This window comes from Cervus canadensis, chromosome 4 (assembly GCF_019320065.1).
Source record: "Cervus canadensis isolate Bull #8, Minnesota chromosome 4, ASM1932006v1, whole genome shotgun sequence".
Taxonomy (NCBI): domain Eukaryota; kingdom Metazoa; phylum Chordata; class Mammalia; order Artiodactyla; family Cervidae; genus Cervus; species Cervus canadensis.
Window position 1 is genome coordinate 14257575 of NC_057389.1, and position 14623 is coordinate 14272197.

Here is a 14623-nt window from a genome sequence, read left to right on the forward strand (position 1 = left end):
TTGCTATGGGGGAAGAAAAAAACAGATTTTTTTTTTAATGTTAAAAAGATCTTATTTCTTTATTTTTAAGCAGAAGTTTGTTTTTGTATCTGGTAATAAACCCAACTCCCATTAAGCCACATGCTGTACAGTGCAAGACTCATGTGGCAACGGCTCTTTGCTAATAGCTGCTGCTCAGGTTTCACAGAGGGACGATGGCAAGCGCAGCTTAAGGCAGTATTGCGGCAGAGATCAAGCCATGTGAGTGTTCTAAGAATTAGACTTTGTTATTCTTGAAACTAGCTATGCAGTGACATAGTCTGCATTTTGCTCTTCTGACTTGAGTCAAGTCCCGGTGGGTCTGTGCGGACAAGATGCAGAAGTCCTAACCTCTGGCAGAGAGGTTAGGGGGGTCGGTGCTTCCTGGTCTGTCCAAGGTCTCTACAATTAGCAGCTCAAGAGGAGACATGTGCCCAATGCACAGTATTTTATGTCTGACGTATCAACCCAAAGAAACATCAAATACAGTTCAAAAGTCCAAGAGGAAAGGGGTCATGAGAAATCAGAACACTGAAGAATACGTGAGGCATCGTTTTCCAAATGCTAACAACAAAAATAATTAAGCGCAAATTGAAAATACTAATGAGATTTACAGGCACTGTGGGGAGAATGTGCAAAAGTTTGCAAAGGTTTTTCCTTTTATGTGTGCTGCTTTAAGAAACTATCAAATATATCTCTTAGAAATATAAAGTTCCTTTCTCTCCCAACTGAAGACAATTTTTAAAAATTCAAAGTTTATCAATACTCAGTAGAATAACACAGGTGAACCAGACAAATTCAGTTTCTTTTCAGGAAAAGAATAACAGACAATGTTTAGGATGTCAAAAGAATCAACAAATACCACTGTCTAGAAGCCACCCAGAAATTGTTTCTGTTGTCAAAGCCTTTTGTTCTTCAGAAGTCACCATCTACCCGCTGAAGATTTTATATGCAGATACCTTGAAAAATTCAAAGAAGAAAATGCAGTGAACCATTTGATATGTTATTTTCTTATTACAGGCATAATAAATCTAAGGAGGCATTTACTGTAAGCAGATATTAGAGTAGAAAATTAGAAGAAAAAAATTTTTTTTAATTTTGGGGACAATATTTGGAGCAGTTCTAATCAGTATACTTTCCTCTACAGGACATAAAAGTGAATCATGGTGAGAGAGCCCAATCCAATTTAATCTACGTTGTTATTTCTTTTAGATTTTTTGCAGGAAGTGGTTATATACTTTTGTCATTTAGAATAAGACCTCTTCTCTTTGACATTAATAAGGGCCTAGCTCTCAAGACAGATGTCAGAGTCTCCCTCATCCATACCAGCTCTTCAGTCGCCATAAAGTAGAATCAAACACAGGGTTTTACTTTCTAAAACTAAGATGAACCAAAGTTGTCAGTCTTTTCCTTTGTACTGTTCTCAAAACCCTGTAATTACCATGAGACCGTAGGCGTGCACTCCTCACCCCACATGTGTTTTGGGTGATATCTAGACCATAAGGCCATTTCACTATAAGATGTAACTTGTCAATTTTGCTTTGCCACAGTAATCTGCAGTCATGAGCATCTGGGTTTCAAAGAGTCAACTAGACTTAGTTGGTCATTTTGTTTAAGAGCCTGGCCTAGTATTTTGGAGAGCTTTTAATTATAAGGTTAATGTGTTTAAACATCCTGGAAGCACCATTTATTGCTTCTCAGTGAATTACTCTACAGATTTTGCAGTGTGCATTTTATGCCAATAGCATAAAGAGAACATGAAACACTCAAGAAATGGACTTAGCTTTTCTCACCTATATCACACAGGCTAGTTAGAACGTACAGTGGTCTTCATTTGTGACAAACACCCAACTTACCAAATAGTGTGAACTTTAACTTGTACTTTTTCCATCAGCTTTTGGCTTGGAAGTTTCCTCCTTTGCCTAAAAGGACAAGCAAAAACCATCAATGAGTTCTTTTATTTTCTGGATTGAGTACCCAAAACTGATCAACCAGATGAGCTTTATGAGGAAAAATGCTTTTCAGGTTTAAAAAGGTAAAAGATGGCAGTTGGCAGGGCAAAATAGGATAGTCCTTTTAAAGTGCTTTATTTAGCCCAAACACTGAATTCTTCCCCTTGAAGTTTATAAACTAAAAATAACCTTAAGTGATTCTAAATGTTTTACTCTAGGCTGTTTTTTTTTTTTGAAGGCCAACATAATTGGTTTCCACTTGCAAGGCCTATTTTTTCTATCTCTTCACTTTCAGTCTGTCCTTAAATTTGAAGTGAGTTTCTAATAGGCAGTATGTATAGATGCGTCATGTTTTTTGTTTTTTTTTTTTAATCCATTCTGCCTCTCTGTAGTCTGGGGAGTTGAGCTCATTATTTTCAAAGTATTTATTAATAAGTATGTACCTATTGCCATTCTATGAACTGTTTTCTGACTCTTCTGTAGTTTTTTTGTTCCCTCTCTGGCTCTCTTCCTTTTTCTGATTTGATGATTTCCTACAGTAGTAAGCTAGGTTCCTTTCTCCTTTGTGTATCTACCATAGGTTTTCGTGTATCTACTCTGGTTACCATAAGGCATACATACAACAGCTTACATTTATGTCTTAAGTTGACAACTACTTAGGTTTGAACGCATCCCAAAGCTATACAGTTTTACTGTATAAGTAAAGTAAACTCATAAGTATGAGTTTTTCACCCTCATGTTTTATGTTTTTGATGTCCATTTTATATCTTTTTAATCTTGTGTATCCCTTAATTATTATAATTAGCTATTTTTAACTACTTTTGTCCTACACTTCATACTAGCTTTATCAGTGATTAATATACCACCTTTACAACATTAAATTATTCTGAATTTTGCTGTATATTAACCTTTACCAGTGAGATTTGTACTTTGATTGTTTTCCCATTACTAATTAGCACCCTTTTCAGCTTAAAGAAGTCTTTTTAATGTTACTTGTAAGACTGGTTTAATAGTGATGAACTCCTTTAGCTTTTGCTTATCGGGAAAACTTTTTTCCTGAATGACCGTTTTTCTAAGAAGAGAATATTCTTGGTGTGTTTTTCTTTCAGCACTTTGAAAATATATCATGATACTCCTTTTCTGGCCTGCAAAATTTGAAAGCCTGCTGAGAGTCTTAACGGAGGCCCCTTGTATGTAAAAAGTTGTTTTTCTTTTGGGATGCTCAAATTTCTCTCCTTGTCTTTAACTTTTGACATTTTAATGTGTCTTTGGTGTGGGTGTCTTTGGGTTCTTCTTATCTGAAAGCATCTGGGCTTCCTGGATATGAATGTCTTGTTTCCTTCCCCAGGTTAGGGAAGGTTTTAGCCATTATTTATATCAATAAGTTCGTTGCCCCTTTGTCCCTTGCTTCTCCTTTTGGGACCCCCTTTAATGCAAATGTTCATCCGTGTTGGTCTGTGTGATACTGTCTGATAAGTCTTTTCAGCTATCTTTACTATTTTTTTTTCTTTTGCTGCATTGACTGGGTGAGTCCCGTTGCTCTGTCCTTGAGTTCCTGGGTCCTTACTTCTGCGTATAGTCTGCTGTTGAACCCCTCTAGTGTGTTTTTCAGTTCAGTTATTGTATTCTTCAGTTCTGTGACTACTTGTTACGTTCTTGTATTTTTCCTGTATCTTTGCCGAAGTTCTCACTGTGTTTATCCATTCTTCTCCCAAGTTTGGTGAGCATCTGTATGACTGTTACTTTGAACTCATCGGGTAAACCTCTTCATTAAGGTTTCTATCCTGAGGTTTTAATTGTCTGGAACGTATTCTTCCATTTCCTCATTTTCCTTGACTCTCTGTTGGTTTCTGTGCATTAGACAGAACAGCCACCTCTTCCAGTCTTGAAGGAGTGGCCTTGTGTAGGAGATAACTTAACTGTGAAACCCTGCCCTGACTCGATCATCTCTCAAAACACTGTAAGTGTTCAAGCAGCCTATTTTATTTTCATTGGTTCAATATATAAACATAATAGTCTTGAAGGGCCACAGCAGGTGATCAGGAAGTGCCCCCCCTGGGGGGCAGTTACAAAAATTTGGCCTCTAGGTAAAGTGCCAGAGCCCCCTTTCTGGGAGATGCTGGTGACCCGGAGCGAGATGGGGAGATAGCTCGATGGTGGTGAGCACCCAGCTTATGTCTCCTTAGAGAACATCTGGGCATCTTCTGCCAAATCGGAAGCCTGCTCCTCACACCGAAGCTGCAGGATAAGCATGGAGGCCTCTTACACAGAAGGCTGGGGTGTTTTGGTCTGAGGTTTGTGCAGCATTCTGGGGATGGTGGCCTGCTAAGAACTGTAGCTCTGATTGCTTTGTGGGGGGAGTGGGTGAGTCTGAGCTCATGAGCCCTTGAGGAACCTTTCCTCAGTTTGCTATGGCCGTCTGGACACACGCTCCATTGGCTTCCCAAAGCTAGAGGTTTAGTGTGCTCATTTCTCAGGTGGTCTTTAAAGGTTGGGGTGCTGCCATGGGGGTTCAACCTAGTTTGCTCCTCAGGAGAAGCTCTGAGTTTTGAATTTCCTTCTGATGGTGAGTTAACTGTGTTGGGACTGGATTTGTGCCGAGAGTGTGTCTTCTTCTACCTTCTTTGATGCCGGCCTTCTTTTATTGGCCCAATGGATAGGAGTCATTCAGATCACTGTAGGAGTTTTTTCCTAGAGGAAATTGTTGCATACGCAGCTGTAGATCTGGTGTTTCCATGGTACGAGGCGAGCTGATCTTGTCTACATCACCACCCTGAACCAGAACTCACTATCTTGCTTTTTAAGAGTTTGGATGCAGCTGGATTACTGTTTCTGGACCTGTATCTTTTATTTCTCATTATAATTGGAATTAACAGTCATAACCATTTGAATACTATGGTTTTAGAACTGGAGGAGACCCAGAAGTTGTCTATCCAATCCAACTTCATTCCTTTCCTAACCACAGTTTGCATCATTTTAATAATAGGAAGCTTCAAAGTGCCATGCTGCATTAATGCCCAGCTCTAAGAAACCAGATCCACTCATTAGTCTCAGTTCTGCTTTCTATAAGAACGTGAAAAATGAGATACCACCTGGGAGGAAGGACTACTAGTATTTACTGTGAGTATATTGGGTCTCAGAAACTGTAAGAGCTTCTCCAGTTCTCTGTACTACTTTCCTGTTCCAAGATTTATAGACACTACATTCTCTGGTGGTGTCATCTCCCTTGCCAGGCATGCATATTTTAACATGTCTTAATTTGCTGTTATGATGACTAACATCGTAATCAAACTGTTGACTTTTTTCTTAATAATTGGTGGCAATTTAGACTTGATGAAATATAGTATATGGATCTGTACTGTCAATGTTTATCCAAATGGAAACCTGAGGTAGGAGGTGTTAGCCTGGGTCTTTCGGGAGGCGAAGCTATAAAATATTCACCCATCCCGAAGTCTCAGTCTTTGCAGCATCAAATCTAATGCCCCAAAGCACATCCCGAGAGAACATGTAAACTAAGGACTGATGAGGAAACAATATAGCAGCCAGCAGATCACTGCCGCTCTCAGGGAGAGCTCAAGAAAGGGGAGCAGGGTCACAGAGACAAATCTTCCAAGGAGGTGAAGCGATGGAAGGAAAAGGGCTTTTGAGTTGTTAAAGAGCTTGAATATGTTTGTACTACAAAGGAAACGAATTGAGACAAAGATACTGGACAGAGTTCAGTTCAGTCGCTCAGTTGTGTCCGACTCTGCGACCCCATGAATCACAGCACGCCAGGCCTCCCTGTCCATCACCAACTCCTGGAGCCTACTCAAACTCATGTCCATTGAGTCGGTGATGCCATCCAACCGTCTCATCCTCTGTTGTCCCTTCTCCTCCTGCCCTCAATCTTTCCCAGCATCAGGGTCTTTTCCAATGAGTCAGTTCTTCGTATCAGGTGACCAAAGTATTGGAATTTCAGCTTTAGCATCAGTCCTTCCAATGAATATTTAGGACCAACTCTTTGGGACCCCATGGACTATTCAGCTCATGGAATTCTCTAGGCCAGAATACTGGAGTGGGTAGCCTTTCCCTTCTCCAGGGGATCTTCCCAACACGGGGCTCGAACCCTGGTCTCCCACATTGCAGGTGGATTCTTCACCAGCTGAGCCACATGGGGAGCATGGAGAGACTCAGTGACCCCTTGAGAGAGAGAGAAGGGGCTGCAGGCAAGGAGGGGAGAGTGTGTTTGTTAGGAGGTGGGCAGGAAGGGGGTCTTGGTTATTTCCTGCAAGGCACCCTCAGTGTTCTCTTTAAGGAGAAGGCAAGGCTTTCCGCACACGGTGGGGGAGAGTAGCAACAAGGGAGTGCAAGGTGTTTGGGGCTGATGAAGGGAGAGGGCCTCCACTCACCCCAGACTAGCTCAGCTGACGCTGGGACTCTGTCTGACAAGGGCTGGCAACGCAGGGCACTTCAATTGTGTTCCGAACCTTCGTTCCTTCAGTAAGTTGATACTTACTGAATATTGATTATTGATAAGTAATATTGATACCTAAGTATCGATTACTTTAAAAAATAATATATATCATGGCTGATTCATGTCAATGTATGGCAAAAACCACTACAATATTGTAATGGAATTAGCCTCCGATTAAAATAAATAATTAAAAAAAATAAACACCTTTAAAACTTCCGTTTCTTTGGCAAGATGTGCTAGGGTATAGACAGGGCTTAAAAATGCTTCTTTTCTAAATAGACCCCAAGCAGAAACTAAATGACTAAGAAGGCACTGCTCCCTGTAATCGCCAAGCTCACTTATCATCTGTTTACTGCGCTGGTGGGGGCTTCCCTGGGGGCTCAGATGGTAAAGAGTCTTCCTGCAGTGCGGGAGACCCGGGTTCCATCCCTGTGTCAGGAAGATGCCCTGGAGAAGGAAATGGCAACCCACTCCAGTACTCTTGCCTGGAAAACCCCATGGACAGAGGAGCCTGGCGGGCTACAGTCCATGGGGGTCACAAAGAGTCGGACACGACTGGGCTTTGAACTTACTTGTGTGGAGTCCTTGGCTTTCCCGCCGTTCCTGGGCGCTTTGGCACTGGCAGCAGGCTTCTTGTCTTTGTCCTAGAGCAGAGGAAATGTAATGAGGCTGCTGCGGTCAACACTCCATCTAGCAATTAACTGCTGCTGCAAGCAAATCGATCCAGGCTCTTCCTTTTAGGAGCCTGGACTCTCCAGTTTAACTAAATAATGAAAAATTGGGTATTTCACAGTCATAACTTTTTGAACCACAGTGAACATACACAGCGGTGTTCACGGTGGGAGGGTGAGAAGGAAAAAAAAATGAGGAAAAGGTGACTCATGTTGACATCCTGCCAATTTTCATGATGCACTCAGACTGTATTTTGCTCATCAAAATAGAGCCTGGTTCTATCAGGACTGGTGTCTATGTGCCAAGAGGACACTGCTTTCAGAGTGATGGAAGAATAATCTAAGAGTGGAAGCAACCAGAGCCAGGTAGGGCCAGTCACATACAAAAGTGAAGTCCATTCACCAAAAAGGCATTTTTTATGAGGCTCCAGGAGTTGAGAAATAGGATGGTGATGTGATCTAGAAATTAAATCACCCAAGAGAGGGAAGACTGACAATTCAGTGACTGGGAACTACCGTTAACACCCGCGAAACCATGTGCATTTTAATTCTTCTGAAAATAACAACGGAGGACACTCATTTCACTCTTCCTTCTATTTGATGGCTTACACTTTTCTTTTTTTTCCACTCGCATTTGATCTCCTACTATGCACGGGGCATTTAGCTAATGCTGACCACAGAGCTACCAGACACGACTGTTGTCTGAAGCCCAGAGCCCAGTGGGGTGAGACCCAGGACAGGTAACTCACAGCGCAGGGACAGCAGAGGACAAGCCCCTGACCTGGGACGGGAGAAGCAGACAGGGAGAGCTTCCTGGATGCTTGAATGGTCCCTGAAGGGCAAGGAGGAGCGCTGCTCAGGGCAGAAAAGGGGAGGAAGCCCAGAGGGCAAGCGGCATGGTGTATAGAGTGAAGGACTGCTCTCCTTTTAAATGACCACAGATAGAGCATTACTGCTACACACCAATATAGCGTGGCAATCAAAAATGGAGCTTATAAAGCAACATGGAAAACATTTATGATACACTCTTAAGAAATGTATTATATATAGAATCTACGTATAATTATGTAAAACCTACATATGGGAAAAGACAAGAAATAACACCAAATAATGGTGTTGGAGGGGAGGGGAGTAGAATTTTTTTCAAATTTTCTAGGGCATTAATCAGTTTATTCTATGGTATAAAATTGTGTGTGTGTGTTATTTGTACAGAGATACATTAAAAAAAAAAAGCCAAGAGGAAAAAGCCCCGCACCTTTGCTGTTTTTGTGGAGGTTTCTGTAGCTGAGGGACAGCTGTCAAAGTCCCCGGAGAGGGCGTCAATGGGGTCCTGGGCACCTGCAGGCTGCTGAGATCAAGAGAGATAACCATCAAGATTTGCTTTTTGGAAAAGCAAGGGAAAGATGTTTGTGGGCCATTTCCCCGCATCTCTGAAAATGTGTGTGTTCAAAGCAAAGCCTTGCTGACATTCTTTTCCTAATAAACTATTATAAAAGAGAGATTAAAACAGGAAAATCTTGACAGCTCTACTTTCCTCCACTCTGTTATACAAGGTGCTTAGTATTCTCTGAGCTATGATGCTCTAATCTGGAAAATGGAACTGCCTATGTTGAGCGGCTCTTGGGAAGACAGAAATAATATACTCTTATATGCATGCCTTGGCATCAGACCAAGCACAAGGAAGGCATTCACTGCATTTTAGATTTCTAAAATGTGAAAGCTGCAGCTAGAGGTTAAAAAAATCTTTTCTGGAAACACACAGCTATGGTATTTACCTCTGATGCTTTGGGTTTCTTTGATGCCTTTGGCTTCCCCGGTGTGCCCTTAGAAACAAAGCAGACTATTGGTTAAACAAACTTTTGTAAAGGTTTCACTTAGGCGTAAGTCAGTATTTACATGATCTTTTATCCAGTGGAGTTCAGTCAGCCCCCTGCATCTGTGGCTTCCGCATTGGCAGATTCAACCAACCAGCAGATTGAAACTATTTGGGGAAACAGAATTCTAGGAAGTTCCAAAAAGCAAATCTTGAATTTGCCACATGCCAGCAACTACTTACGTAGCACTTACACTGTATTAGGCATTCTGAGTAATGCAGAGATGATCTAAAGTATCCTCAGATTTTGGTCTCTGGGGGTCTTGGAACTAACCACCCCTAGATACCAAGGGACAACTGTATACTTTGCATAACTGATAAACCTGGGTCCATATTATCTCTTCACCAGCTTTGATTAATGACTACCTCATAACTATTTCAATAGCCTTGGGGAAAACGCAAGGATGAGTCTGTTCCTGGAAGTGAAAGAAATACTGTTTTAGCAACTCTGTCACTGCTTAACTCTAGTTAAAACATCACAAAAAGTAACTTGTGTTTTTATGTCTTGTTTGCTATTTTACTATATACGTATCTACCATAGCTTATTACACTTCAAAAGGATTTGAGGCACTGAAATGGTCTATAGGCGATTTTTTTTCAGTGAGGATTACAAGGACAACTCATCAGGGATTTTTCCCATCTGCAGAGGCCAGGACACTAAATAATACATTTCCCAAAGAACACAACGGGGTCAGATGGGACCGTCAAAGCAGGGGGCATTCTAGCAGGGTGCACAAGAGCTGTCATGAATACTGAATGCAAGCGAGGGGAACTGATTTCTGTAACAGAAGACAGTGAAGCTGATAGTACTCTATACAGTCAAACCCCTCACATGCATCAGTGCAGAGAGAGGCTGTCATCTGGACTTCCTTGTTTTTATCTGATGAACAGATCGGGAAAGGGTTATTTAACCTCTAGAAGCCAAACAGGAAGGGGCAGGAAACAGAGCAGGTTGACCAGGAGAGAGACAAAGACAGATAAACTTCTTGACGATACTGTTAGCAACAGAGCTTTCGATTGGGAATATGGTTTTGCCTGTCTTCACTCTCAACAGCACTGGGGTGGTGGTGTAGGAGAAGAAAGAGAGACAGCAGGCCTTGGGTCGTATTTGCCCCATGAATTATTTCCATCCTAGCTCTTTTTCTGTTCTTCAACAGAGAGACTCTGCTTCAGGTAAGATTACAAGTATCATTCATTGTTATTACAGACTTTTCTCGCAGAGAATTCATCTGTGTACCTGCCTGGGAATCACTGGTAAGCATCAGTGAGTGACGGAACATTCTTCAATTCTCTTTACGCCACAGTGCCCGGCACAGTAAACATCCAATGATACTGGCTCAAATAAATATTAAACAGAATTCTAGACAGTCTGCTCAGTGGGGACAGAGTAAAAGTGCCAGTCATGTCACATTTTTATGCTATTGTTACAGTGTACTTTCTGTTCATTTCAAGTGAGGTTTGAATCTCAAAGCTTTGGAGTATAGATCCAACCTGGACACCACCCTCATTTACCTCCTTGTCATCATCCAAAAGATGCTGGTATGCAGGTGGGATGGTGTCATCTCTTTCTCCCAGCTTGTCTCTGTGTTCAGCTTTGGCTTTTTCCTGTAAACAATGAACATACATAATTACTATTCAGTTCTACCTTCAAAAAAAGCACATTTGAAAATGCAGCATTCAGCATTTATTGGCTATTTCTGAGGCAAAACATAGTCCCTTTAAGTTTTATAAGCAACAGTGCAACAATGTCAACATATTTCCAGTTGATGGAAAAAAGTAAACCCAGTGCTTCTGTTTGTCATTCCACACCCATGAATTTTCTACTTGTATTTTAAATTGAAATAAGCTTTTAAGTAATTATTCTCAGAACTATCTGAGTTCAGTCACTCAGTCGTGTCCAACTCTTTGCGACCCCATGGACTGCAGCACGCCAGGGCTCCCTGTCCATCACCAACTACCGGAGTTTACCCAAACTCATGTCCATCGAGTTGGTGATGGACATTCTCCAGGTAAGAATACTAGAGTGGGTTAACATTCCCTTCTCCAGGGGATCTTTCCAACCCAGGGATCGAACCCAGGTCTCCTGCATTGCAGGCAGATTCTTTACCATATGAGCCACCAGGGAAGCCCTCAGAAACTATGGAAGGAGATAAAACCCAAGAGGATAAAGTTTCTTTTAATGTGAGTGTCACTTTCTAAAGTAAACCGTCAAGGTGCTGTACCTTGGCACTTAGAGGCACTATTCACAACTCTGACTCTTTACCAGGAGCCACTGTGAAGGGACGTGCCGCCTGCTATGTTGCAGGTGAGCAAACACCCGCGGCTGAGTAAGCAGCCCCCGCCTCCAGCATCCCTGCCTCAGTGCGGTGAGGCTGGCCTCTTGGTCCCTGGATTCAGGGAAAGCCCTGCCCCCCCCCCAAGGGGTGGGGATTAGATTTTATTTTTCTGCATCATTATAATTTCATTTTTCAAATACAGGTTAAGTTCATCTCGACATTCCTGTAACAGAGTAGAATCAAGACCTAAGGATTCTTTGAAACACCCCATCTTGGAGACAAAGATTTGGGTGGTCTGTTACCTTTCTGGTAGTTCCAAGCTCGACGGACTGTTAGTATATTATTCAGTATAAATACGTACTTCTACATGTTGTACAAGACATGCAGTGTTAAGAGTCTGTGTCTTGTAGACACTTCTGCAGTGAACTCCTGGTCCAACGCTTCCTTCGTGTAGGAGTTTGCACGTAGTTACGATGGCAGGGAAGACTGCTAGGGAAGCCTCTGTCACTACATACACACAAGTTGTCTACCTAAAATACACATATCTGTACCAGATATATGACAAGATATATCTGGTTTTACTGCCAGATAAAACCAAAAAAAGTCAGTGTGAGAAGAGAATAAAATTAACAGAGCAAGACCGTGCTTTTCCATCATCACAAACTCTCATCTCACAAACATAACGTTTGCCCAAATCTGTGCTATAACACAGTCCTCAGAGAGGAAACGGAGACACCACGTAGACCACAGTGTAGAAAAAACTTAGGCTGTAGTTATCCAACTGTTCGCTGACTCCAGGCAGTGAAAGTGAAAGCGGCTGAGTCGTGTCCGACTCTGCAGCCCCATGGACTGTACAGTCCATGGAATTCTCCAGGCCAGAATACTGGAGTGGGCAGCCTTTCCCTTCTCCAGGAGATCTTCCCAGCCCAGGGACCAAACCCAGGTCTCCCGCACTGCAGGCAGATTCTTTACCAGCAGAGCCACCAGGGAAGGCTGACTCCAGGCAAGTCAGGGCTATAAAAACTTTAAATGACTTTTTTCTTGTACCTTGACTTTATCCTCTACGGGTTTATTCTCATCTGGATCAGGCTGTCTTTGCCCGAGACTGTCAGAAAGTTGATCCAGGGCATCGTCAAGTTCTTTGTTGTCACGCTGCTAAACAAGACATCCAAATTAGTCACTGGTTAGCCACATCAGGTCACCTGCAGCGCCCACAGTGCCTCTAAGACGTCCGTAAGCCGGTGGGTTTTCCCCAGGGAGGGGCAGGTGGGCAGAGGCGCTGGGTCTTCCTTCCCTGTGGGGGGCTCTTCGTCCCTCACTTTTCACTCAGCACCTCTCTGTACCTGTCTACCCTGCCCCACCCCGAGATGCCTTTCTCTTCCTGGAAAATAGGTCCCTTCCTAAAAAGATGGGGTTCTTGGCCTGATTTTCTAGAAGTCTTATGATGCCTTCAATACATGTAATATTATGTTCCCCGCAAAGTCACTAAGTTTACTCTTTGATTCCCAAGTGGATTGCTATAAATAAAGCTTTATACCTAGTTTTAATGATGGCTTCAAATAAAATATTAACTAAAACTAAAAACTCTGATGGGGGAAGTGATGGGAAAGGTATTCTAAAACATACTGTGAAAGGCAAAAAGGCTTCTGATTGTGGATGTTTCTTAATAGCCTCAACCACTATTCCAGGGGCTCCTAAAGTCTGAGTACTAGGAACCGAAGTGTAAACGGCAGCTTGGTTATTAATGAGTCTTCCTTCTGTTGCACAGGGACTTTTGACACTGTGGGTGTGTGTACAGACATACACACAGACACGAGGGGAAAGGGCATTTTACTGGTTTTAAGTGCTTCAGGAGAGCCCAGGATTATAGCAGCGAATGGTGGCACTGCCCACAGCTAGATCTGGGCTTTGTCATTTGTGCCTCTGGATATTTTCAGATGATCCCATGACTGACCCAACAGGAGGAAAACTCACTCAGAATCTCAGAGTGCAGCAGGAAGCAAGCTTTGATGCTACATCAAAAGGAAAGGGAGCCTAGCTGACTTCACTCAAGCTACTTCATCTCCAGCTAGCTCACGAAGCACTTCTATCTCAACCCAAGGGGCTGGGGGTCTGGTTTAGGGCAATCTCTCTATCTTTTGATGTGCCGTGGTCTCCTGGATCATATATAATTTGGTACCGTAAAGAAAATTAATCAAGGAAGTCTGGAAAAGCTTTGGTCCCACAGTCTTGCCTCAGAACGTGTAAATAATTAAAATGATATTGACACTGAAGTTTTCCATTACTAGCATGAAAATGACAAGTTTTTACTGGTATGACTGGGAGGAAAACAATGCTTTTCTACCAGGAGTCTGTGATTTGGTGGGCAGAGAGAAGCTCAAACACTGAGCAATTCCTTAAAGTAAACCTGAGGTTAAATAATGAGTAGTACTCACAGCATGTATCAGGAAAAATACAAAGGAAGGAAACATTATCAAGAACACTAAACAATTTAAAAAATCTGAATATATACACAATGGGCATTATTGCACTTCAATTCTAATAAAGCAACAATATGTTAAGCTCTTTCACTGTGTGTGAAATACTTTCACAGGTATTGTTTTATTTAATCATTTTAGATAGTCTGTCATCTCCCTATTTCTCCAGTCTTACCTCTTCTGAAACAGAAGGTGACTGTGGTAACAATTTTGTTGACTTTCTAATTGCTGTTCAAAAAACAGGTACTTATAAGCCATGCTGCTTACCGCGGTGTCGGGGGGTGGACCGGCCGCCTGGGTAGTTGGAGCTGGGGTTTGGGAAACCACCTCAGAGACGACAGCTGAAAGTTTAGCATCTTCAAACTGCTTTTGTAAGAAAACAATAACAAAAAAAAGATTTGACCCATAATGTGTTGTAGCATATTATGCCCACAATGCCACTACTTAAATAAAACCCTTGGGACAGCTTTATCATGATTGTTCTCTTGATTTAAATGGCAACACAGCAGCTTAAGAGCCATTTTATTCTATTTCCTACTCCAAGCATTATTTTATACAGTTTCCTATTTTCTCTTCCTGCTTATTATCCTAAATAGTCAATAAGCTAATTATTTCAGAGTTTTATGGCTTATACATTTCTTGTTGCACATTTAGGTTGATGGCAGGGTTTTAGCTTTGTTCTTTATAATGAGTTGCTCTGAGTAAGTTCTAGAACTGACTCTCTTTATGGTGCTAGCTATATTGTACCAAATACCCTCTCAAAAGCTGCTAGAAGATCATGCAGCTAAAGGCAATGAATGGGTATGCCTGTCTCCCATAGCCTTGCTTGCCTAAATTAGACACTTCTCCTATTTTTAATTCTGTTCATATATCAGGTATAAAATATAAGTGCTACTATTGCTT

At 42.0% G+C, this 14623-nt stretch overlaps 1 protein-coding gene across 11 annotated transcripts in view; it reads right to left on the bottom strand.

The window, feature by feature from the left end:
* Nucleotides 1–756: 756 nt before the first annotated feature.
* The window catches only part of CAST (calpastatin), a 123849-nt gene continuing 109982 nt past the window's right edge, over nt 757–14623 (bottom strand). For 7 of the 11 annotated variants that reach the window (XM_043464596.1, XM_043464602.1, XM_043464594.1 and 4 more), the window contains 8 exons: nt 13988–14086; nt 12291–12398; nt 10480–10572; nt 8870–8917; nt 8350–8442; nt 6996–7067; nt 1875–1940; nt 757–977 (listed from right to left, as the gene is read on the bottom strand). In XM_043464596.1, the coding sequence (XP_043320531.1) occupies nt 1890–1940; nt 6996–7067; nt 8350–8442; nt 8870–8917; nt 10480–10572; nt 12291–12398; nt 13988–14086 (564 nt within the window). In that variant the 3' untranslated portion in view covers nt 757–977; nt 1875–1889. The remainder of the gene's footprint in view (nt 978–1874; nt 1941–6995; nt 7068–8349; nt 8443–8869; nt 8918–10479; nt 10573–12290; nt 12399–13987; nt 14087–14623) is intronic. The other 4 variants (XM_043464599.1, XM_043464600.1, XM_043464598.1 and 1 more) reach the window with 4 other exon arrangements.